Source organism: Bos taurus, chromosome 14 (assembly GCF_002263795.3).
Source record: "Bos taurus isolate L1 Dominette 01449 registration number 42190680 breed Hereford chromosome 14, ARS-UCD2.0, whole genome shotgun sequence".
Classification (NCBI taxonomy): Eukaryota; Metazoa; Chordata; class Mammalia; order Artiodactyla; family Bovidae; genus Bos; species Bos taurus.
Genome location: NC_037341.1, coordinates 73534905 through 73559584, shown reverse-complemented (window position 1 = coordinate 73559584; position 24680 = coordinate 73534905). Strand labels below are relative to the sequence as shown.

The window sequence follows — 24680 nt, the reverse complement described above, 5'->3', positions numbered from 1 at the left end:
GGGGTCTGCAAACAGCTGGATATGACTTAGCTACTGAACAACAAGAACAACATGATACTGTACTCTTTCAACCTTAACATGTGCTTCATTCTTTTTTTATTCCCCCCATGCTAATTTTCCCTTCAAGATGACATCTTTCTCCTCTCCATTTTCTTTTAAACCTTTTATTTTATATTGAAGTACAGCTGATTGACAATGTTGTGGTAGTTTCAGGAAGACAGCAAAGGGACTCTGCCATACATATCCATGTATCCACTCTCCCCCAAACTCCCCTCCGATCCAGGCTGCCACAAAATCCTGAGCAGAGTTCCTTGTTCAGAGTTCTATACTTCTTTAAGCTAAACTTAATACTCCCTGAAATAAACTATAAATAACATCAATGTATCAAATCAAGACATAAATATGTCTTCACATTTTCTTTGTGGTGGTTGCTTTTTGTAAATGTCTGGGCTAAGAAACGTGTTTTTTTTTTTCCCTTTTGTTTTGTATCCTAAGCTTAAGTTTTCCAACTCAAGCTAAAGGGTAAGAAATCCCTTAGAAAAAGAAGATCCTATATTTTAAGAAGTACACTGACAAATGCATGAACTATTTTGTTCTATTACAATTTTACTGATTATATGAGTAATCTACTAAGATGCATGGAAATATAAAGTATCAAATAGTGAAAATCTTCTGAAAGCTACTAATATGAGGAATTCTAATTGCAATGTCATAAAAAAATGTTTTAAATTGTTTTCAGGAAACTAGAAAAACATAAAATTACTTAAATATACTAAAAAATGTATCTGAGAATGTAGCATACATCAGAATCTTAGAGTACCTTGGGATGATTATAAACATAAATCATTAACATAGATACTACATAACACTTTGGCAATAAGGAGTTCATGATCTGAGCCATAGTCAGCTCCCAGTCAAAGAAACTAGGGAAAACCACTAGACCATTCATCTATGGCCTAAATCAAATCGCTTACGATTATACAGTAGAAGTGACAAACAGATTCAAGGGATTAGATCTGATAGGTAAAGTGCCTGAAGAACTATGGATGGAGGTTTGTGATGTTGTACAGAACACAGTGATCAAGACCATCCCCATGAAAAAGAAATGCAAAAATGCAAATGGTTGACTGAGGAGGCCTTATAAATAGTTGAGAAAAGAAGAGAAACTAAACGCAAAGGAGAAAGGAAAGATACACGCATTTGAATGAAGAGCTCCAAAGAATAGCAAGGAGAGACAAGAAAGCCTTCCTCAGTGATCAGTGTAAGGAAATAGAAGAAAACAATAGAATGGCAAAGGTTAGAAATCTCTTCAAGAAAATTAGAGATATCAAGGGAACATTTCATGCAAAGATGGGCACAATAAAGGACAGAAATGGTATGGACCTAATAGAAGCAGAAGATAAGAAGAGGTGGCAAGAATACACAGAAGAACTATACAAAAGAGATCTTCATGACCCAGATAACCACAATGGTGTGATCACTCACCTAGAGCCAGACATTCCAGAATGTGAAGTCAAGTGGGTCTTAGGATGCATCACTACAAACAAAGCTAGTGGAGACGATGGAATTCTAGTTGAGCTATTTCAAATCCTAAAAGATGATGCTGTGAAAGTGCTGCACTCAATATGCCAGCAAACCTGGAAAACTCAGTAGTGGCCACAGGACTGGAAAAGTCAGTTTTCATTCCAATTCCAAAGAAGGACAATGTCAGAGAATGTTCAACTACCGCACAATTGCACTCACCTCACATGCTAGCCAAGTAATGCTCAAAATTCTCCAAGCCAGGCTACAACAGTACATGAACTGTGAACTTCCAGATGTTCAAGCAGAGGAACCAGAGATCAAATTGCCAACAATCGCTGGATCATCAAAAAGCAAGGGAATTCCAGAAAAACATCTACTTCTGCTTTATTGATTATACCAAAGCCTTTGACTGTGTAGATCACAACAAACTGGAAAATTCTTCAAGAGATAGGAATACTGGACCACCTTACCTGCCTCCTGAGAAATCTCTATGCAGGTCAAGAAACAACAGTTAGAACTGGATATGGAACAATGGACTGGTTCCAAATTGGGAAAGGAGTATATCAAGGCTGTATATTGTCACCCTGCTTATTTAACTTACATGCAGAGTACATCATGTGAATTCATTCATGCTGGGCTGAATGAAGCACAAGCTAGAATCAAGATTGCCAGGAGAAATATCAATAACCTCAGATATGCAGATGACACCACCCTTATGGCAGAAAGTGAAGAAGAACTAAAGAGCCTCTTGATGAAAGAGAAAGAGGAGAGTGAAAAAGTTGGCTTAAAACTCAACATTCAAAAAACTAAGATCACAGCATCTGGTTCCATCACTTCATGGCAAATAGATGGGGAAATAGTGGAAACAGTGGCAGACTTTATTTTTGGGGGCTCCAAAAGCATTGCAAATGGTGACAGCAGCCATGAAATTAAACGATGCTTGCCCCTTGGAAGAAAAGCTCCGACCAACCTAGATAGCATATTAAAAAGCAGAGACATTACTTTGCCGACAAACATCCATCTAGTCAAAGCTACAGTTTTTCCAGTAGTCATGTATGGCTGTGAGAGTTGGACTATAAAGAAAGCTGAGCACCAAAGAATTGATGCTTTTGAACTGTTGTGTTGGAGAAAACTCTTGAGAGTACCTTGGACTACAAGGAGACCCAATCAGTCAATCCTAAAGGAAATCAGTCCTGAATATTCATTGGAAGGACTGATGCTGAAGCAGAAACTCCAATACTTGGGCCACCTGATGCGAAGAACTGACTCATTGGAAAAGACCCTGATGCTGGGAAAGATTGAAGGCAGGAGGAGAAGGGGACGACAGAGGATGAGATGGCTGGATGGCATCACTGACTCAATGGACATAGGTCTGGGTAGACTCTGGGAGTTGGTGATGGACAGGGAAGCTGACTCAATGGATGTGGGATACCAGACTCTGGGAATTGGTGATGGACACAGCCTGGTGTGCTGCAGTCCATGGGGTTGCAAAGAGTCAGACATGACTGAGCAACTGAACTGACTGACTGACATAACTCATAGAAAGTTTAATATGTGATTAGCATGTTACATTAATAAAAATAAACCAACTGTAACAAAAACTCTAAACGTAGAGCAGGTTATCTTTTAGAAAATGTAGCTGTGAAGAAAAAAACAGTAAAGGAAAATAAAAACTGATTTTCTGAATATCATAAATATTACAAAATTTATGTTAAAGCAAGTCTTCTCTGACAAGCTTATTTATAGTTTAATGTAAATATTCCTGGGCTCATTTTGTTTACTAAATTTGTACTGTCTAAGCACAAAGAAAATTACCTCTAACTTTATCATAGTATTTTTGAAACAATATAGTGCCTCAAAAACTTGAGAATAATAGCATTAAGAGTAAATCTGTAACATGATACCATATATTCAAAAGCAGTATAAATTAAAACTTACAGTTGAGGAGATCACTAAGTCAGCTATCTAACTGGTATTATCTGCTCAGTAGACTTACAAGCATGGTCTCTAGAACCAACTGCCTTTGTTCAAATCCTAATTCTACCCCTTGCACAAATTACTATCTAATGGTGTGCTGGTAAACACACACCTCTGATCTTAGGGATCAGAGGTGGCAGGCTTGATTTAGAACACTTGCCAATTTCCATAATTGTAAATACCCCCTGTCATGACCAATTTCAAGCTACCAATGTAACATTACTGAACACACAATTGGCTTTGATAATAGATAATAAGTATATACCTACTAAGGTTTTGGTAGGCATTAAATGAGCTTAAATATATGGCATATAAAGCATTCAATAAATATTAGCTATCATCATCATCACCATCTTACTAAATTATCAAAAATAATAATTTTATATTTTGGTAAATCCTAGGAATGAAATGTGTTACAAGCAAATGAAGTTTTAACTCCTTCAGCATGTAATTTAAGGCACTGAATAAATCCGCCTACTTAGCAGGATTTTCCCCTTTTATCAATCTCTTATATGAAATTATACGTACCTCAAACTATATTATAATTTGCACAGTAGTACTAATCTATTATACAAATATTATTTGAACTTGAACTAGAATAATACTTTTATACTTTATATAAAGCAATAGTTTCTAAAAAAATTTGTTCACATCAAATTATTCTAGAAAGAAATTTACATTGCCAGTATAATAATCTAAAAAATAGCAATAGAAAAGTTCAGTATCTTCAAAATTTAAAGATATAAAGTAACTAAGATTAAAAACCCAACTTCATCAAATCTCATTAAAACTACCTTTAGAAACACAGTATTAACAATAATTCATATAAATTCAGAATATTTGATTTAGTCATGATTTTAAAAATAATCACTGCAAAAAGAACCCTATTTCTGTCATTCCCTTTTTTGTGCTTAGAAAATTTTCAATAAGTGTCAATTCAGTTCTATGTATTTCCACATATTCACAAGATTAAAAATGTAAATGTCAAAATATGAAATAGTGTTGAAAGAATAATAAAAGATGTGAAAAAGAAAAAAATCAAATTATTTTCAGTGAAATTTCTTAGATTTAAACTAAGAGACAACAAAAAAAGGCAAGCCTTGGCCTTAAACTCACCTGTAAACAAAAAACAAAATATCCACTAGCGCTTTGCTCTGCAATGACATCCTCCATGGTCCTCAGGGTGGTGCCCAGGTAAGAATTCAGGAGCTGGGTAGGAAGCAGGCCAGCTGAAGACGCCACCAGATAGTTGGGTAAGGAGAGGTCAGTGATCTAGAGGAGCATTAAACGGGATGATTCATTACCAAGTAAAACTTCAGTGTCACATAGAACTGTGCATGCAAGTCTTCCTAGCAGTTTTCTTTCAGAAGCAGAGAGAGCTGAACTACTTTTCAAAGCGTTCTGATTTTTAAACATGATTATACATGGAATATATACAGAATGTAAAAGATCTACAATGAAATAAAAGTTAAAGAAAAATTTTAACATTCTATTGCTCTGTCATTGAAAGCTGACATGTGTGACTATTGTTTTTTTCTTACACATAAATAAAAAGGTGCAGACACACACACATCACTTTGTAGAAACAGTTTTTAAAGTCTTCCTCATGTCATTAAATATTCTTCATGCTTGTTTTTGTGCTTAGTCACTCAGTCGTTTCAGACTCTTTGCGACCCCATGGACTGTAGCCCGCCAGGCTCCTCTGTCCACGAGGATTTCTCCAGGCCAGAATCCTGGAGTGGGTTGCCATGCCCTTCTCCAGGGGATCTCCCCAACCCAGGGATCGAACCCAGGTCTCCCACATTGCAGGCAGATTCTTTACCATCTGAGCCACCAGGGAAGCCCAAGAACACTGGAGTGGGTACCCTAACCCTTCTCCAGGGGATGTTACGGACCCAGGAATCAAACCGGGGTCTCCTGCACTGCAGGCAGATTCTTTACGAGCTGAGTTACCAGGGAAGCCCCTAAATATTCTTCATAAACCTAAACAGCAATGTGGTCACTGGGTTTTGAAGCCAGGTAACTCTAACTCTAAAATGACATTTAAGTACAGTCTTTGAATGTCAGTTTTTCCATCTGTAAAACGTGCGATATGTGTAAATATCTTAACAAATGCCTGGCACATGATCAGCACTCAAAAAGGTACAAAGTATCATTATACATTTATACTACATAGCACAATTTAACCATTCTTTTCCTGTGGAACATTTAAACTGCTTCCTTAATTGTTTCTTTGTGTACATGTGACTATGTATTCTTTGGCTATTACAAATTGTTTAAAACCTGTATGAAAACCTTTGTGTATAACCTGTATGGGAGTCAGTATCTAAACTATTTCCAGTAAATCCATCTCATGGTATTCATGCCCTTGTGTAATCCTCTGCCCTAGAGTGTGGGCTGGACCTAGAGCTTTCTTCTGGCAAATAGACTATCACATAAGTGATGAGATGTTAGTTCCAAGATTAGGTTACAAAAATAACAAGACCTCCATCTCTCCCTCAGGAAGGTAAGTTACCATGCTGTAAGTAGCTCTTTGGAGAGGTCTCTGTAAGGTGGCTGCAGCTCTGGTCAACATCTTGAGTACTGTGAGACAACCTGAATTAGAGGCACCTAGCTATTCTGTGGGCTTCCCTGGTAGCTCAGTTAGTAAAGAATCCGCCTGCAATGCAGGAGATCCAAGTTCGATTCCTGGATTGGGAAGATCCCCTAGAGAAGGGATAGGCTACCCACTCCAATATTCTTGGGCTTCCCTTGTGGCTCAGCTGGTAAAGAATCTGACTGCAATGTGGGAGACCTGGGTTCGATCCCTGCGTTGGGAAGATCTTCTGGAGGAGGGCATGGCAACCCACTACAGTATTCCTGCCTGGAGAATCTCCATGGACAGAGGAGCCTGGTGGGCTACAGTCCACGGGGTTGCAAAGAGCTGGACATGACTAAGCAACTAAGCACAGCATAGCTATTCTGTACAGGAATTCTCGACTGACAGAAGCTGTGAGATATTAAATGTTTATTAAGCTATACAGTCAGCAAAAACAAGACCAGGAGCTGACTGTGGCTCAGACCATGAACTCCTTATTGCCAAATTCAGACTGAAATTGAAGAAAGTAAGGAAAACCACTAGACCATTCAGGTATGACCTAAATCAAATCCCTTACAATTATACAGTGGAAGTGAGAAATAGATTTAAGGGCCTAGATCTGATAGATAGAGTGCCTGATGAACTATGGAATGAGGTTCGTGACATTGTACAGGAGACAGGGATCAAGACCATCCCCATGAAAAAGAAATGCAAAAAAGCAAAATGGCTGTCTGGGGAGGCCTTACAAATAGCTGTGAAAAGAAGAGAAGTGAAAAGCAAAGGAGAAAAGGAAAGATATAAACATCTGAATGCAGAGTTCCAAAGAATAGCAAGAAGAGATAAGAAAGCCTTCTTCAGCAATCAATGCAAAGAAATAGAGGAAAACAACAGAATGGGAAAGACTAGGGATCACTTCAAGAAAATCAGAGATACCAAAGGAACATTTCATGCAAAGATGGGCTCGATAAAGGACAGAAATGGTATGGACCTAACAGAAGCAGAAGATATTAAGAAGAGATGGCAAGAATACACAGAAGAACTGTACAAAAAAGATCTTCATGATCCTGATAATCACGATGGTGTGATCATTGACCTAGAGCCAGACATCCTGGAATGTGAAGTCAAGTGGGCCTTAGAAAGCATCACTACGAACAAAGCTAGTGGAGGTGATGGAATTCCAGTTGAGCTATTTCAAATCCTGAAAGATGATGCTGTGAAAGTGCTGCACTCAATATGCCAGCAAATTTGGAAAACTCAGTAGTGGCCACAGGACTGGAAAAGGTCAGTTTTCATTCCAATCCCAAAGAAAGGCAATGCTAAAGAATGCTCAAACTACCACACAATTGCACTCATCTCACACACTAGTAAAGTAATGCTCAAAATTCTCCAAGCCAGGCTTCAGCAATACATGAACCGTGAACTTCCAGATGTTTAAGCTGGTTTTAGAAAAGGCAGAGGAACCAGAGATCATAGAAAAAGCAAGAGAGTTCCAGAAAAGCATCTATTTCTGCTTTATTGACTATGCCAAAGCCTTTGACTGTGTGGATCACAATAAACTGTGGAAAATTCTGAAAGAGATGGGAATACCAGACCACCTGATCTGCCTCTTGAGAAATTTGTATGCAGGTCAGGAAGCAACAGTTAGAACTGGACATGGAACAATAGGCTGGTTCCAAATAAGAAAAGGAGTTCATCAAGGCTGTATATTGTCACCCTGCTTATTTAACTTATATGCAGAGTACATCATGAGAAACACTGGACTGGAAGAAACATAAGCTGGAATCAAGACTGTCGGGAGAAATATCAATAACCTCAGATATGCAGATGACACCACCCTTATGGCAGAAAGTGAAGAGGAACTCAAAAGCCTCTTGATGAAAGTGAAAGAGGAGAGTGAAAAAGTTGGCTTAAAGCTCAACATTCAGAAAACGAAGATCATGGCATCTGGTCCCATCACTTCATGGGAAATAGATGGGGAAACAGTGTCAGACTTTATTTTTCTGGGCTCCAAAATCACTACAGATGGTGACTGCAGCCATGAAATTAAAAGACACTTACTCCTTGGAAGGAAGGTTATGACCAACCTAGATAGCATATTCAAAAGCAGAGACATTACTTTGCCAACAAAGATTCATCTAGTCAAGGCTATGGTTTTTCCTGTGGTCATGTATGGATGTGAGAGTTGGACTGTGAAGAAGGCTGAGCACCGAAGAATTGATGCTTTTGAACTGTGCTGTTGGAGAAGACTCTTGAGAGTCCCTTGGACTGCAAGGAGATCCAACCAGTCCATTCTGAAGGAGATCAGCCCTGGGATTTCTTTGGAAGGAATGATGCTAAAGCTGAAACTCCAGTACTTTGGCCACCTCATGCGAAGAGTTGACTCATTGGAAAAGACTCTGATGCTGGGAGGGATTGGGGGCAAGAGGAGAAGGGGACGACAGAGGATGAGATGGCTGGATGGCATCACTGACTCGATGGACGTGAGTCTGAGTGAACTCCAGGAGTTGGTGATGGACAGGGAGGCCTGGCGTGCTGCGATTCATGGGGTCGCAAAGAGTCGGACACGACTGAGCGACTGATCTGATCTGATCTGATCTGAAGCTATTCAATTTTGGAGTCATCTGTTACACAGCAAGAATAATAGAATATGCAACTCCATATTTTAGGATAGATCATTAGGAATGGAGTAACTAGATCAAACAGTAAAAACTGCTTTCCCAAAAAGTTCACACTGACTGACATTCTTATCAGTGAGTAACGTATGTGTGACCATTTCATCATACTCTGGCCAATTAAAAGTTTTAAATTTTAATCCTCCTTAGTTCCATGGGGTTGCAAAGAGTCAGACATGACTGAGCATGCACACATGCATTAGTTTGAGAGGGGTAAAAATGATTTCAATTATTGTTTAATCTGGCTTTCCTTGTAGCTCAGTCAGTAAAGCGTCTGCCTGCAGTGCAAGAGATCTGGGTTCGATCCCTGGGTAGGGAAGATCCCCTGGAGAAGGAAATGGAAACCCATTCTAATATTCTTGCCCGGAAAATCTCATGGACAGAGGAGCCTGGTGGGCTGCAGTCCACGGGGTCACAAAGTTGGGGGCAACTGAGCGACTAACACTTCCTTACTGTAATTTTAATTTATGTTAGTTTTAAATATGCACTTTTCTATTTACATTTCTTTGATGGCTTTATTTGTTCACATTTATTCATTTTTACTGAAATGTTAAAGTGTTTTCTTATTTATTCATGACATTTATTCTTTGTATAAAAAGGCAACCTTTGCCCATGCTGTGTGCTAAGTTGCTTCTGTTGCGTTAGACTCTTTGCAAACCTATGGACCACAACCTGCCACGCTCCTCTGTCCACAGGATTCTCCAGGTAAGAACACTGGCGTGGGCTGCCATATTTTTTTCCAGGGGATCTTCCAGATCCACAGATGAAACCCACATCTCTTATGTCTCCTGCACAGGCAGGCAGGTTCTTTACCACTACTGTCACCAACTTTTGTCCATAATATGTAGCAAGTATTTTCCTCTGAACTGTCTCTTATTTTTTGTTTAGACATACAAACATTTCTAAATTTATATAACCAAATATTATTGTTTCCTCTGATCTTCCATTGCTTTTAGCTTCAGAAAGTCTTTTCAGATCCCATTATTAAATTTCTCCCTATATTTCTTTTCTCAGTATATTTTCCTCTTTAATATTTACCACCAATTCCTTCTGCAATTTATTAGAATTAAAGGTTGATGATATATCCTTACTCCTCCCATTCCCCAGTAGCCAATTTTCCTAGTATCATGTATTGAATAATCAGTAACTTCTTCAGCAACTTGTGATGTTTATTATAAATAAAGTTACTGTATTTAAAGGAGCCTATTTGGGGTTCTAATACTGTCCACTGATAATCTTTTATATATATTTTAAATTAGAGGATAATTACAATATTGTGATGGTTCTGCCATACATCAACATGTCTACTGATATCTTAAATCTTGTGTTGAAACCAAATTATTGTAAAGACTATCAGTTTAATATCTCACAAGGAATTTCTAACTTTCAAATTCCTTTTCTTACTCTTCTTTTTAAAACTTCCATAACTATTCTTACCTATTCATTTTTGCGAATACTTTTTAGGATCACTCTGTCATTCAAAAAACTAGTAAATATTATACTAGGATTAAGATAAATTTATAAATTAATCTGGATAGAGATGCAACCTCCAGAATATTCAGTATTTTTATCAAGAAATGTTTTTATAATAACTTTAAATCTTCCATATTTATTACTAAAATTTGGTGGTTTTATTATATATATCAAGCATTTCTTATTAGTTTATTTCTAAATATTTTACGTTACAGATATTGTGTGTGTGTACTCAGGCACTTTAGTCATGTCTGACTCTTTGTGACCCTATGCACTGCAGCCCCCCAGGCTCCTCTGACCGTGGGATTCTCCAGGCAGGAAAGAACACTGGAGTGTGTTGCCATGCCCTCCTCCAGGGGATCTTCCTGACCCAGGGATCGAACCTGCATCTCTTATGTCTCCTGCATTGGCAGGTGGGTTCTTTATCACTAGCACCAACTGAGAAGCCCATAGTTGTTACTACAGCCATTAATTTTGAGAATAACTTCCATATCTTTATCTGGGTATTGCTGTTATATAAGAAAGCTAGTGGCCACTTTATTAAATTTTATTTTTATTAATATTAAAATCTGGTGTTTTAATGAGTTATAGGTTATTCTACAACTGCAGTCTAACCTAAAATTATGTAAAGCTACATTCACCTCTACTCATAGGTGATTAGTAGCAGACACACCACTGCTGATTTAGAAAGAATTCTGCAGTGTGACTGGTTGTTAAGATTCTGCTAAACAATGACTGACTCAGTGACTGCAAGATGCTCTGGAAGGTATCTGCCAGAGATAGACACAATGACACAACTTTTACCTTGAAGAATTTGCACACTGACAAGTACACACAGGCAGAAGGGGAGCCTTGAGAAGAACTGCGTGGGAAGTATTACAGAGAAAACAGGGACTAAAATCTCTGTAGGAGTGGGGGCCAAAGGGCAACACTGTGGGATAAGAGGAATTTGAACTGAACGTCACAAGCTGAACATGGGCTTCACAGGGGAAGACGGTGGAATGGAGAAGGGAAGGGGTTCCAGGAAGGGAATGAATGGGGTCAGCATGGCACTCAGGGTGAGGGCAATGCAGGGTTATCAGTAGTCAGCAGTGTAGTCTGGAGTGTTTAAAGTGCAAGGCGCTCCTGCAGAACAAAGACAGGGCAAGTCTTTGAGAGGACACTTGGGGAATGAGTTTGTACTCAGCAGAAAAGCTCTGAGGAACGTAATCCAAGAATGACATGAACGGGGCTAAGTTTTAGGAAAGTTCCTCTGCCAGTTTGGGGCACTTGCAGTAATGGAAAAACTTTCTTTAGAATTAAACATGTCCAATGTATAAAGTAAGTAAATATGACAAAAATCAATGTCATAAAATTATATTATAGTAATATTATGTGTTATGCAAGTTATTTTCTAAGTAAGTATTTAAAATGTCAGAATGCAAAGCTTCAGTTCATAATCTTTAAATGTAATTAAAGTTTCCCTAAAGAAAATATATATTTGACATTTATGGATGACAGCAATAACATCTAAATGGCTATTTTAAGAACAGATATTATAAATCTGAAACAACTCTGCCACTTAACTCTTTTAATGAGACCTTTGTCCAAAGCATACATGAAAGTTTACCAAACCTTTCATTACCAAATCTCACCCTACAGAAAAAGGAAGTGTTATGATTTACATATAGTTCTTTTTTGAAAAGCTGCATAGCTAAATAAAGCAAAGAAACTAATTTCAGCCAATCACAGTAAAACTGTTTTGCTAGCACATCAAATAATTTAGCCAATATATCAAAATAATAATGTACACAGGCACACACAGTTTTCAAACTAAGTGTATTAAAGATAAACAAATTTTAAATTATCCTAATATCACATTTCCTATAAGCCAAGATCATACTCAGACATCTGCATCCAATCTTGGACAAACATAGTTAACGTACAGCACTTGATCTCACAAAGAGATCCATCCAACCTTCTTTCCCTAGAAAGCCTTTACCCATGGACATTCTGTAAAATCATTTATTTATTATCTTTCGTCCACACTGGCTCTCTCTAGCTGTGGTGAGTGGGGGCAGTCCTTGCCGTGCGGTGGGGGCGTCTCTTGTTGGGGAGCATGGGCTCTAGAGTGCGGGGGCTGCAGCAGCCGCTGCCCATGGGCTCCGAGCACAGGCTCAGCAGTGGTGGCAGATGGGCTTAGCTGCCCCACAGCATGTGGGATCTTCCAGGACCAAGGATCGAACCTGTGTGCCCTGCACTGGCAGGCAGACTCTTAACCACTGGTCCAGCAGGGAAGTCCTACCCACTGACTTTAAAAAAATATGTCTCCTTATCCTACTTTCCCAAAAGACATTAAATGTGAACCCAGAATAATCCTACTGGGAAGTCCTGCCTATTATACCCTGGGGACTTGACTCAGGACTGTTTTCCTACTCCAAAGACTCAGAAATCTCAATCTAGGATGTCAGTGTTATCCTGCTGGTTAGCTTCTATGATCAGAAATACTTCAGTGTGGCTTTCAGGGATGGTGAATGCTCCCTGATTGCCACCCTCCCATACTTTCAGAACTCCAGAAGCACCGTGAAAGCACACACATTCTTATGCCCAGCAGTACTGTGATTCACTTGGAGATGTAATTCACTTGCCTTGGTGGGTAAGGGTTACTGTAGAATATTACCACATACCAGACAGATCCTGAAAACAAAGTGCCCATCTGAAGGGAAGAAAAAAGAGGGGAAAAAACCCTTAATCTTAAAGAGTAAGAACTGATTCTTCACTGAACACACATTTTTGAAGCTGATAATAAGAGAACTCTTATTATTCTTATTATCACTTGAATGTACAGATGATCACTTGAATGCGCACTGAACCTCAGACACGGTACAAAGCACAGCTCCTCTGGCAACCCTGCCTACACAGTTCCTCTACCTTCTCCATTTACAACTGTTTACACAATGGCTTTACAGGCTTTAACAAACTAAAAAACTTTATCATTTTTACACAGAATATCTTGACACAGATCGAATGAAGAATATAAAGGTGATCTGTGTATGGAAGACCTCAAATTTTATCCATAGTTTTGTGAAACGACATTAGTTTTGGCAAATCACACCTTCCTGTAGAGGTGTGTTTCCTAGTTTATATAAAAGCAATGTTGGTTTTTGACAAAGTTATATTAGTATAAATTTCAATTAAAACATATATTTAGTAATATTATGCAGAAAAAATCATGAATCCCCATAATAATTTTTAAGGAATGGTCAAAAGAAGTTAAAGTGACTGCAGTTTGATCTTTTCATCTACTTATTACTGATGAATTATATTTTATAATGTATATCCTCAAAATACTATCAGTATTTCAGAAACAGAAAGGAGGGAGAAAGAGTTAACAAATGGCAACCAGCTTTCACTTCTAGAAACATGAAATTTTAAAAACTGCTTTAAGGAAAAACACTATCATTCTCTTCCCTCCTCAAAATACTCCTTTCCATGTTTCCAATCTCAGCTGCCCTACCTAGACAGACAGCACTCTTCCCTCATCCCCACAACCAATCATCTACTCTTTCTCACAGATTCTACCTTCTACGTCCGTGAGAAATCTACCCGTCATCTGTTCTATTCTTGTTCAGTCTCCTCCTCTCTGGTCTTGATACGTTAGATCTACCCACCACCACTCACAACCTAAGTTAAATTTTGCAGATATCTTTTAAAAAAGGGCAAATCCAATCCCGCTTAAACTTTTTCCTATTGCCATAAGAATGAAGTTCAGATTCATCAACATGCAAAGTACAAAATTACTGTGCGGTCATGAAAGTCATTCTGTACTATACTTAATGATCAAAATGTTCATTACATCCAGTAAAAAGTCTCAGAAATCATTTACAACATTCACTCACAATGTTATATAAAGAAAACACATGCACTAAAAGTGAAAAGACTAGAAAAATAAACACTAAAATGCTGAATGTTTTCCTCCTTATACTTACTATACTTTTCAAAGTTTTTACAATGAATACTTATTCATAGGCAGAAAAAAAAAACACTTTTAAAATAATTTTTAATAAGACTCTCTGCCTCCAAAGCCATTTTAATCTAGGAAGGGGTAATAAGATATACTCTATTTGTTACTATGATACAATAGGCTAGATATACAGGTTTGTGAATTCTAACCCTATATACGACCATGAAAACCACAGAAGCTGGTGAGATGACTGAAGAGACACAAAGAGAACACAGTTTTAAGGAAGTAACAGCCAGCTATATTCAGTGATTCTGTGAGGTCTACGGATGAGGTGGCAAGGCATTTTTCAACTTGGTCATTATATCTCAACCTTCAGACTTAATGACTCCAAGCTCCTTCAAAACAGGCTGTGTCTCTGTCATCTATTCCATCTGAACTGTACCAATGGCAATGAATCAGGATACTTTAATAGTAAGAAGAATCAGTATGCTTTAACAGCAAGAAGAACTAATCATTAGTTAAGCTGGCACAGTGTGTATTGTGACTCATACACAGAATAAGACTTTAAGATGAAAAAACATTTTTATAAAACATACCATCACCAAACTGTTAAATACAAAGTAATGTTAAATAGTTACTCAGAACATTTGTCTTTTTAAGAGTAAACTCTGAGACCCTGTCTAACCTCTCTAATTTTACAAATAATGATAATTGGAGGCCAGATCATTAAATGACTTCACCAAAGTCACACAGGACCTGAGACAGAACTAAATGTCCCCAAACAGTCCATGAGACTAAGATTTTACCATTTTTCTGGTCTCATAGTCACTCGTCAAAAAAATATTTTTATTTAACTGCAGTAAATTTCAGTTCAATTGTGAACTAAATTATTAGAAGCAATTTATCTTTTTCTTGATTACTCAAGGCAAACTCTAGGGAAATACAATACAGTTTAGTTATATTTGCTTCAACTCTGTTTTTAATCTTATTTTACCATCATTATTTTAGCCACTACACCAGTTTAACAGCTCCCTGCCCTCCCCCCAAACAAGCAAAAACACTCTCTGTTGCTGCTTCTAACCTACTCGGGGCTAATAAAAATAGCCAAAGTAACTAACAGTTTGGTAACATAAAATTCTTCAAAATGGTTCTACTGAGAAGTGAGCCAGGCTGATGGGTCAGGCCTTCCACTTTTATATTTACTCATTTCTGTTTTTTTTTCCTTTTATTTATTTTTTCATTTTACCCACAATACATACATACATACATACATACATATATACATATATATATATATATATATATATATATATATTTATTTATTTAAAGGCTTTTGTTAAATACAAAGGTAAAAAGATATATATGGGAGCTTATGGGACTCTTCTTACAGTTTCAGGGGCTTGGACTTGGTGGTTATTTTACTACAGTGACTGTTTATAGCTCTAATGCAAACTTCTGTAAAGTCCAAGGTAGGAACTATTTTCGGCTTTGCAGGCCATAGGGTTTTTGTCACAACTACTCAACCTTGATGTTTTAGCTTAAAAAGAGCTACCAACTATACATCCACGAATAAGCATGGCTGTATTCCAATAACATTATTTACAGATGCTGAAATCTGAATTTCATGTAATTCTCACACACACACAAAACATTATTCTTTTGATATTTTTTCCAGTTATCTCCCTAGGATGATGCCTGATTCAACTGTGGAGAACCTGGCCCAGTGCGTGACACATGGGAGGTCCCAGAGCTAGTGCTCTGGAATTAGAACCAGGAGATCTCTGAGAAACCAGAAAGCTCTCTGCTGATCTTCTCAGATTAACAACAGAGCCTCAGGTAAGTTCATGGCTCTACCATTTTCCAACTGCTAGGTAAATGGTACCTACCAGCTGCTAGGTAAATGGGTCCTAGGCTATTTATTTCACCCCTCTGCCTCAACTGCCTTAGTTTAATATGAGAATTAGGGTTCATATGAACATTAAGGAAGTAATGTGTACATGTTAGAACAACAGTGCCTGGCAACTACCTAAGTACAACATAAAAAAATGGTTAACTTAAGAAGAAAAAAAAATTATCTCAGTTTCAATGTCCTTATCTTGGAATGCAGAGAATGGAGAGAAGGAAATAGTAAGTAATGAGCAAGCTATACATTTTATCACAGCTATGCAGCAGGTAATGGCAAACACATTTCACAACAGAAAGCATGGCTCGAAGAGTAGCTCAAGATGTCAGAGTAAAGGTCAGAACTAAGTCTGACTTCAAGTATGTGATATTTTGTCCTCTATGTAACTGCCTGTAAGTCACTGGTAACTCCTCAAAGGACTGTTGTGATGATTAAGCGATAGAATATATGTAAAATATATGTAAATTTTCTCTACATACTGTAAAGTGCTATACAACATATGATCAAGAGGATCTTCCATGCTATGTTTTATGCTTTTATTTGAGGTTTCAACGATGAAAACATTTCCCATGTGGAATTAAGTTTTTCTATGATCAAAGTGAAAAAAGAGAATAATTTTTAGGCTCTCCTGTGGAACAACAGTAACAACAACATCAAACCCTTTTAGAAGTTGCAAGCACCAATATGCATACTGTTACCCATTAGAACCACTTATTACGTAATATATTTGGATTAACAGGGGCTTCCCTCCAAGCTCAGGCGGTGAAGAATCTGCCTGCAATACAGGAGACTCAGGTTCAATTCTTGGGTCAGGAAGATCCACTGGAGAAGGAAACGGCTACTTACTCCAGTATTCTTGCCTTAAGAATCCCATGGTCGGAGGAGCCTGGCAGGCTACAGTCAATTGGGTCACAAGAGTTGGACATGACTTAGCAACTAAATCGCCACCAAACCACCATATTTGGATTAAAGTTGATATTTCACAGGTGGTAGCTTTAAACTGTTGAAGTCCAGATATCTCCACGGGAGTATCTTACAAGAGACTTTACAATGATGCATTAATGCTTTCTAAATAGTTATTTTTATGAATGCTTACAGTTTTCAACTTTATCAACAAAAAGGAAATCCTGAAGTTTTGAGGCTACAGACAAAATCTGCTATGTTTAAGTCAGAAATAATCATGTTTACCTCTTAGAATGTTGAGGATGAAATACATTAACATATTAAGGGGTACTTAGTAATTGTGGAATGATAAGAGAGAGAGGCTTGGAGAAGGCAATGGCACCCCATTCCAGTGTTCTTGCCTGAAGAATCCCAGGGATGGCAGGGCCTGGTAGGCTGCCGTCTATGGGGCCGCACAGAGTCAGACATGACTGAAGCGACTTAGCAAGCAGCAGCAGCAGCAAGAGAGAGGCTAGAAGTAAGCTGAGGGTTGGGAAACCCACTTGACGGTTTCCCTACATGGAGTACCAAGATTAGATTTGCATTCTACAAAGATCATTCTGGAGGGAGAAAAAACTGGAAATCCTTACTGGAGACTAGATAGGAGGCTGAGGCTGAAATGCTGCCAGGGTTGTGGCGTGGACTGGACTGAAGGATCTGGGAGGCAGGATCCAGAAGTCAAGGGCCAGAGTCAAAGACTACTGCCAAACACTCAACTTCTCGCTCCTTCCCGGCACACACATTGCCTCTGTGAAGTCAGCTGTGGCCATGTCACTTGTTCAGGCTAGTAAAGAGTGAGATTACTTCTAGGTGAAAGCATTAAAAATCAGTACAGAATTCACTATGTCACATACACCAAGTGAAAGATGGTGGCTCCGTCAACCTGGATCCCCAAATAAAAATAACATAAAGCAGAGACTCCCGACTCCTTCCCCAAAGCTGAACCTGGATCTGCGCCAAGTAAGGAAACAAACCTTTGCTTTTTTTTTTTTTTTTTTTAATACTTAAGGAACATATATTTATGAGAAATCATGAGGAAAAATATGGCATCATATGCAATATAGAGTCTACTTAATTAAAACATTTTTTAAAGGATATATCATAAATGCTAGGAGCATATATAGCCCTCCAAATCATAAAAGTGGAATTCAAAATATAAATTAAATTTATCTCCCTTCACTATAAATAATAATATAAGCTGCACTTTTTACAAATCTTTTGCTTTTCAACCCAGTGAGGTTTGGGGGTTGTTGTTGTAGCGCCATTTAGCCTATCCTGAGTGAAGCAGTAAGAAACAGTCATTCTAGATATGTGCCCAGATAAGAACAGTACTTAGAAACACTCACAGACAACACATCTAGAAATCTGTCTTAATGTACAATAATACCTACAGATTCAAGATTACATCAAAAACGTTGGTAGATGGGGGCCTTTATTTCCCACAGGAAAAATGAGTACATTTTAAAAAGTAGAAATGATTCTAAAATGTACTTCAGAAATTATATTTCTTATGATCTAACAATTCATACTATAAAGTGTTATGTATTTAATTTCCATTTCAAAAGTGAAGTGTCAATTTGTTCATCCCTTTTTAGCGCACATGGGAGCAGGAAAGAAAGTTAAGAACAGACAGCAAGCAAGGGAGAGCCTTTTTCCTTCTTCTATATATTCATCTTTTACAATCGGCTCCTGCCTCTAAAATATAAAAACTACCTCCACCATAATAATAATTGCTATTAATTTTTGAGAAATGAGCATGTGCCAGGCAAATACTCAATGCTTTCCCTGCATTAGCTTATTTGAGCCTCATAACTCAGCATAGATTGTCAAGGACTGTCTATTTCCAAACCCTGTGCCTCTCATGACCACTACCTTTCCTCATGAGCATTGATTAAAGGTCAGTCAATCATGGACACTGAAGATGAGTTTTAACTGGAATGGAGAGGAGGAAGGACAATTTTAAAAGACAGGTAGGGAAGAAGAAAAAGAAATATGCCTGGAAAGGGGGCAGCTTTGGGTAGCCATAGGGGTATAAGGACAGAAAGGATAGAATCAGAAAGAGGTTCTAGAAGGCAGAAGCAAAAGCCAAGCTAAAATAAAAATCAGCATTAACTAAGCTTTTTTTTCACTCACATACCCTGGGTGAATTCAGTAAACAGTTTCAGTTGCAGAAGCTATTATGTAGATAGTTAAAAACAAGAAATGAACAAGATATAGACTATATCCAATAGGTCCACAAGCCACCTTGCTTAAGGCCAAGAGTGAGAGTTTGACACAGTACCATGAACTTTTTCAGATAATCTGGGGTTTATAACTCAGCTCCACCACTTGGTCCTTAGAGACCCTTCATGGATTACACTCTTGTCAAGGCAAAGGGGCCTATGTAACTCAGTGAAGCTGTGAGCCTGCTGTGCAGGGCCACCCAAGATGGACGGGTCACAGTGAAGAGTTCTGACAAAACGTGGCCCACTGAAGGAGGAAACAGCAAACCACTCCCGTATTTTTACCATGAGAACCCCATAAACAGTATGAAAAGGCAGAAAGACAGGATAATGGAAGATGAGCACCCCAGGTCAGAAAGAGAAGAAAGAAAGTGAAGTCACTCAGTTGTGTCCAACTCTTTGCGACCCCATCGACTATAGCCTACCAGCCCCCTCTGTTCATGGGATTTTCCAGGCAAGAGAACTGGAGTGGGTTGCCATTTAAGGAGTCCAATAAGCTACTGGGAAGAGAGGAGGGCAATTACTCATAACTCCAGAAAGAATAAAGCGTGGAAACGATGCTCAGCTGTGGATGTGTCTGGTGGTGAAAGTAAAGTCCAGTGCTATAAAGAACAGCATTACATAGGAACCTGGATTGTGGTGCTGGAGAAGACTCTTGAGAGTCCTCTGGACTGCAAGAAGATCAAACCAGTCAGTCCTAAAGGAAATCAACCTTGAACATCCATTGGAAGGACTGATGCTGAAGGTGAAACTTCCATACTTTGGCCACCTGATGTGAAAAGCCAACTCATTGGAAAAGACCTTGATGCTGGGAAAGATTGAAGGCTAAAGGAGAAGGGGATGGCAGAACATGATATGGTTAGATAGCATCAATGACTCAACGGACAGGAATATGAGCAAACTCCAGGAAATAGTGAAGGACAGAGGAGCCTGGCATGCTGCAGTATGTGGGGTCACAAACAGTCGGATATGACTTAGCTACTGAACCATCACCACCATCACCACTTGGTAGCTGGGTGATCTTGAACAAGCTCCCGGATGCCTCCATGTCTTCCTCAGTTAAACTATGCCAATAATACCTATTTCAAGAGGCCAGTTTTCTTTTTTCCTTCTTTTCTCTTGACCCCACAAGGCCAAACTGAGATCTGCCTCTTGTCAAGTTCGTTTTCAATTAATTACCTTAAATTACTTCCAAGTACAAAGTATAAATTACATGTTTAATATATTTGATTATTTTTTAAAACTTATATAGTTTTAATTAACAAATTATAATGAGCCCACATTATATACCCAGGACAAAATATAAAATGAAGAAATGGAGTCATGGGTTAAGACTTTATCTGCAAACAATTATTTAGTACCTAGGTGATCCTGGATAATAACAACAGTAATGACGACATGAAATTAAAAGACGCTTACTCCTTGAAAGGAAAGTTATGACCAACCTAGACAGCATATTAAAAACCAGAGACATTACTTAGTCGACCATTACTTGGTCTGTCTAGTCAAGGCTACGGTTTTTCCTGTGGTCATGTATGGATGTGAGAGTTGGACTATAAAGAAAGCTGAGCAAGCGCCAAAGAATTGATGCTTTTGAACTGTGGTGTTGGAGAAGATTCTTGAGAGTCCCTTGGACTGCAAGGAGATCCAACCAGTCCATCCTAAAGGAGATCAGTCCTGGGTGTTCATTGGAAGGACCGATGCTGAAGCTGAAACTTCAATACTTTGGCCACCTGATGCGAAGAGCTGACTCATTTGAAAAGACCCTGATGCTGGGAAAGATTGAGGGCAGGAGGAGAAGGGGATGACACAGGATGAGATGGCTGGATGGCATCACTGACTCGATGGACATGAGTAAACTCTGGGAGTTGGTGATGGACAGGGAGGCCTGGTGTGCTGCGGTTCATGGGGTTGCAAAGAGTTGGATGTGACTGAACTGAACTGAACTGAATGACGACAAAAGCCAGAATGTTTGTTATTCCAGGCTTAGTAGCATTTATTTAAGCAATTGTCTCAATAATCCTATAAAGAAGGTAACATTACCTTCCCATTTTGCATATAAGAACGTGAACCATAAAGAGGATAAGCAACTTGACCGAGGGGCAACAGATTCAGATTCTATGGCGAATTCTATGGAGACAGCAGAATTTCAGATCATCAGCCCTGTGTTCCGGACTATTATATAATAATCTATAATATACGTATAATCACTCTCCATAGAACTAGTTTAAAGATTAGAAATAATATGTGGAAGCAGTCCAGGACAGTAGGCACACAGTTGGTAGACAAGAAAATGCACAAGGAAATAAGCTATACTGGAGAGGATGCAAACTAACAGAATGAAACTATTCAGGTTCCTTAGTTCCAACCCTCTTTCAAAGTTTAAGGATACTTGATCGATTATTAGCCAAGGCTGGGTCAAAATTCAAGCTTATAGGAAGCTGTGAAAAGGTAAAAATTTAAGGAAGAGAACTTACTAAACCACCTGTAAACATCAAACTTTCCGTGTACAGAAAACTCCTTATCTATTTCCATGTCGCCTCAAGCCTCACTCTAGTCATTGCTGCAGTTGGTTAGAATCAACATGAGATTTGCAAAAGGCATTTAAAAAGAAAAGGGTAGGTTGGTTAGAAATATTCTTAACATAAAACAAAATGAGAAAGTTTCTAGAGATAACTATTTTTGAAACAAATTTGTCAGGTTCACTAATGATTCCTGTGGATTTGAGTGCTAAAACTCTTTCTTCACAGAGTTTTTTTTTAGGTCTAGTTGGGTTGAGTTTCTGGGCATGTATATGAAAATTCTTTGAACTTCAGAATCACTGAATTTGAAGAACACAGTAACTAGTTTAACCCCTTCACCTTAAAAAAGAGGAAAGCAAGGGCACATAGCCAGTGGTAAAGAACCTGCCTGCCAATGCAGGAGACATGAGAGACACAGGTTCGATCCCTGGGTCAGGAAGATACCCTGGAGAAGGGAATAGCAACTCATTCTAGCATTTTTGCATGAAGAATCCCATGGACAGAGGAACCTGGTGGGCTACAGTCCATGGACACAACTGAAGTGACTTAGCATACAGCATGCGCTGAAGACACTAAGTTTGTAAACACTGGATCCTTTTTTTCCCCAATGGGATGGTCCTCAGTAGCAGAGTTCCATTCTTCAATCATTTACTAGCAGTGTTTCCATTACTCAATCATTTACAACGCGATGTACATTAGTTAAAACCACCTTAACTGAATAAGCAAAGGATATGAATACAAGACAAAAAAAAAAGTGTACAAGGTGTATAAAAAGACATATATTCTCAATTGGGAAAAAGGTTACCTGTCCAATTTTGCTTTATCCACTACCAAGTGATTTTAAAATGAATTCCTCCAAAGAAAGGTAAAAAGGAGGCTTCCCCCCTTATTACACTGTATTAAAAAAGCAAATTACTCGATGAAAAAAAATCCTATTAAAAATTTTAGGAAACTCCAAAATAGAGTCTACTTTCTCCTCTATTTACCCAAACTCTTCCGTTAGCCCCACATTGTTAAAAACCTGAGCTAAAATACTGGATGCATTTTGGCAAGTTAGAGGGAAAGCCAGCCTTTATTTATTCCCTGACTGGTGCGACAGCTGCTACAGAGTAAGATGACAAATGTTTAAAATAGATATTTCTACTCCTCTCCTCTCATAGTTGAGAGAGCTCATTTCTAACCAAATTCATATGTCAAAAAAGGAGTAGTTCTTTCTCTACCAAATCTCCTATTGAGGGGGCCCGACACAGATTGGCTTTATCTGTTTGAAATGTCTCAGGGTACGTCAGAAAGTAATTTCCACTTCTGTTAATGTCACTCCTCTGCCGGCATTCCACAGGACGGAGCACCCTCCCAGGGCCGCCCCAAGATCGCTCAAAACAAACAAAAAGACTTGGGAGAACAGCCCAGTGGCACGCCACTTACCGAGAACACTGCGTTCTGCAGCCCGAAAGGTATGGGGGTGAGCCTGGCCAGCGCCACCACTTTGAGGCCGCTGCCCCCCTCCACGACGCGGATGACGGCGCTGAGTTTCTCGCTGCTCTGGATCCTGGCGGCTACCCAGGCGGTGAGCAGCCGCTTGCAGACCACGTGGGCGATGAAGGTGCCAATGAGGACGCCCACCACCATCAACCCCATGCCCAGCACGAAGCCGTACAGGTAGCCGGCCGCCACGTTGAGCACGATGTAGCCCCAGCCGCAGGGGAACGAGACCACGATGAAGCCCACGACGAAGAGCAGGACCCCCAGCAGCGAGTCGAGGCTCTCGGCCCAGAGCAGGAGGTGCTGCAGGTAGCGGCGGACCAGGGCCAGGGAAGCGAAGCACACGGCGGCCAGCACGCAGACCAGCACCAGGCTCCGGCACCAACAGGTGCTGCCGAGGCAGCAGCAGCGCCAGCTTCTCACCTCGGCCACGTCGACCACCACGCCGCCGCCCCCCGGGCCGCCCGCTAACGCCCCGCCCGGCCCCGGCAGCTCTGAGGCGTCGGACGGAGCGTGGCGCTCCAGACAGGCGCCGAGCAGCGCCCCCGGGGCGGCCGCCGCCACCGCCGCCGCGCTCGCCCCGCCCCCGCGCGGGGGCAGACGCTCCGCCGGGCCGTCCCCGCCGGCCGCCCGCGGCAGGGCCCAGCCGGCTGGCGGCGGCGGCTCGGTGTGGCCCGGGAGGGCGGCGGCGTACTGCAGAAGCCGGGGCAGCGACTGGAGCAGGCTGCCGCCTGCGCTCCACATGCCTCGGGCCAGCGCCGGGCCCTCCTCAACCCGCTTGCGGCTCCGCCGCCGCGGCGGCCGCGCTAGTCAGGCGGCGGACCTTCATAGCGCCCCGCGCGCGTGGCCTGACTCGCCGCGTTCTCTCGAGGGGCAGGAGAGGGCCTCAGGGAAAAAAAGCTGAGGGCTCGCTGACGGAAGGATGACGCCGTGAAGAAGGAGAAAACTCCCGACGCCACACAGTGGAGGCCGCCTCTCCGGGGGCCGAGGGGGCGGGGCGTCAGCACGCGGGGGCGGGGCCTGGCTCGAGCTATATTTAGCCCCGCCCCCGTGAGGGACAGCGCCCCGCCCCCGCCAGGGTAATGAGGAGGCTGGGTAGCGGCGGCGTCTGGAGGGCTGACGCGCTGAGGGAGCCTCTGGGAGGAGAGAAACCGCAGAGACTATGGGGGCGCCAGAGAAGGACAGGGGCTGCAGTGAGGTGGAGAGTTGGGTAATGCTCGAGGAACCCTGCAGGGGCCTTCCCGGCCTTCTTAGGAGGCGCATGCGTGCCTGCCTGTCAGGGCAGTGACAGGCCCGGTCCCAGTCAGCCAGCCGCTTGGATTCTCGCCCAATACCTGTTGGCTGTTTCTGCAGTAACCTCTGATGGTTTATATCCACAGCCACTGTGGTGATATTAGAGGGAAAAGAGTTCTTCATCTGCGTTAAGGAGGCTTTGCTCATTT

At 40.4% G+C, this 24680-nt stretch overlaps 1 protein-coding gene across 2 annotated transcripts in view; it reads right to left on the bottom strand.

Moving 5' to 3' along the window:
• TMEM64 (transmembrane protein 64) overlaps positions 1 to 24217 on the bottom strand; it is a 38376-nt gene extending 14159 nt beyond the window's left edge. For both annotated transcript variants that reach the window (XM_025001886.2, XM_025001887.2), the window contains exons 1-2: positions 23182 to 24217; positions 4618 to 4773 (exon numbers count right to left, since the gene is read on the bottom strand). In XM_025001886.2, coding sequence (XP_024857654.1) covers positions 4618 to 4773; positions 23182 to 23982 — 957 coding nt within the window. In that variant the 5' untranslated portion in view covers positions 23983 to 24217. The remainder of the gene's footprint in view (positions 1 to 4617; positions 4774 to 23181) is intronic.
• Positions 24218 to 24680: the final 463 nt, after the last annotated feature.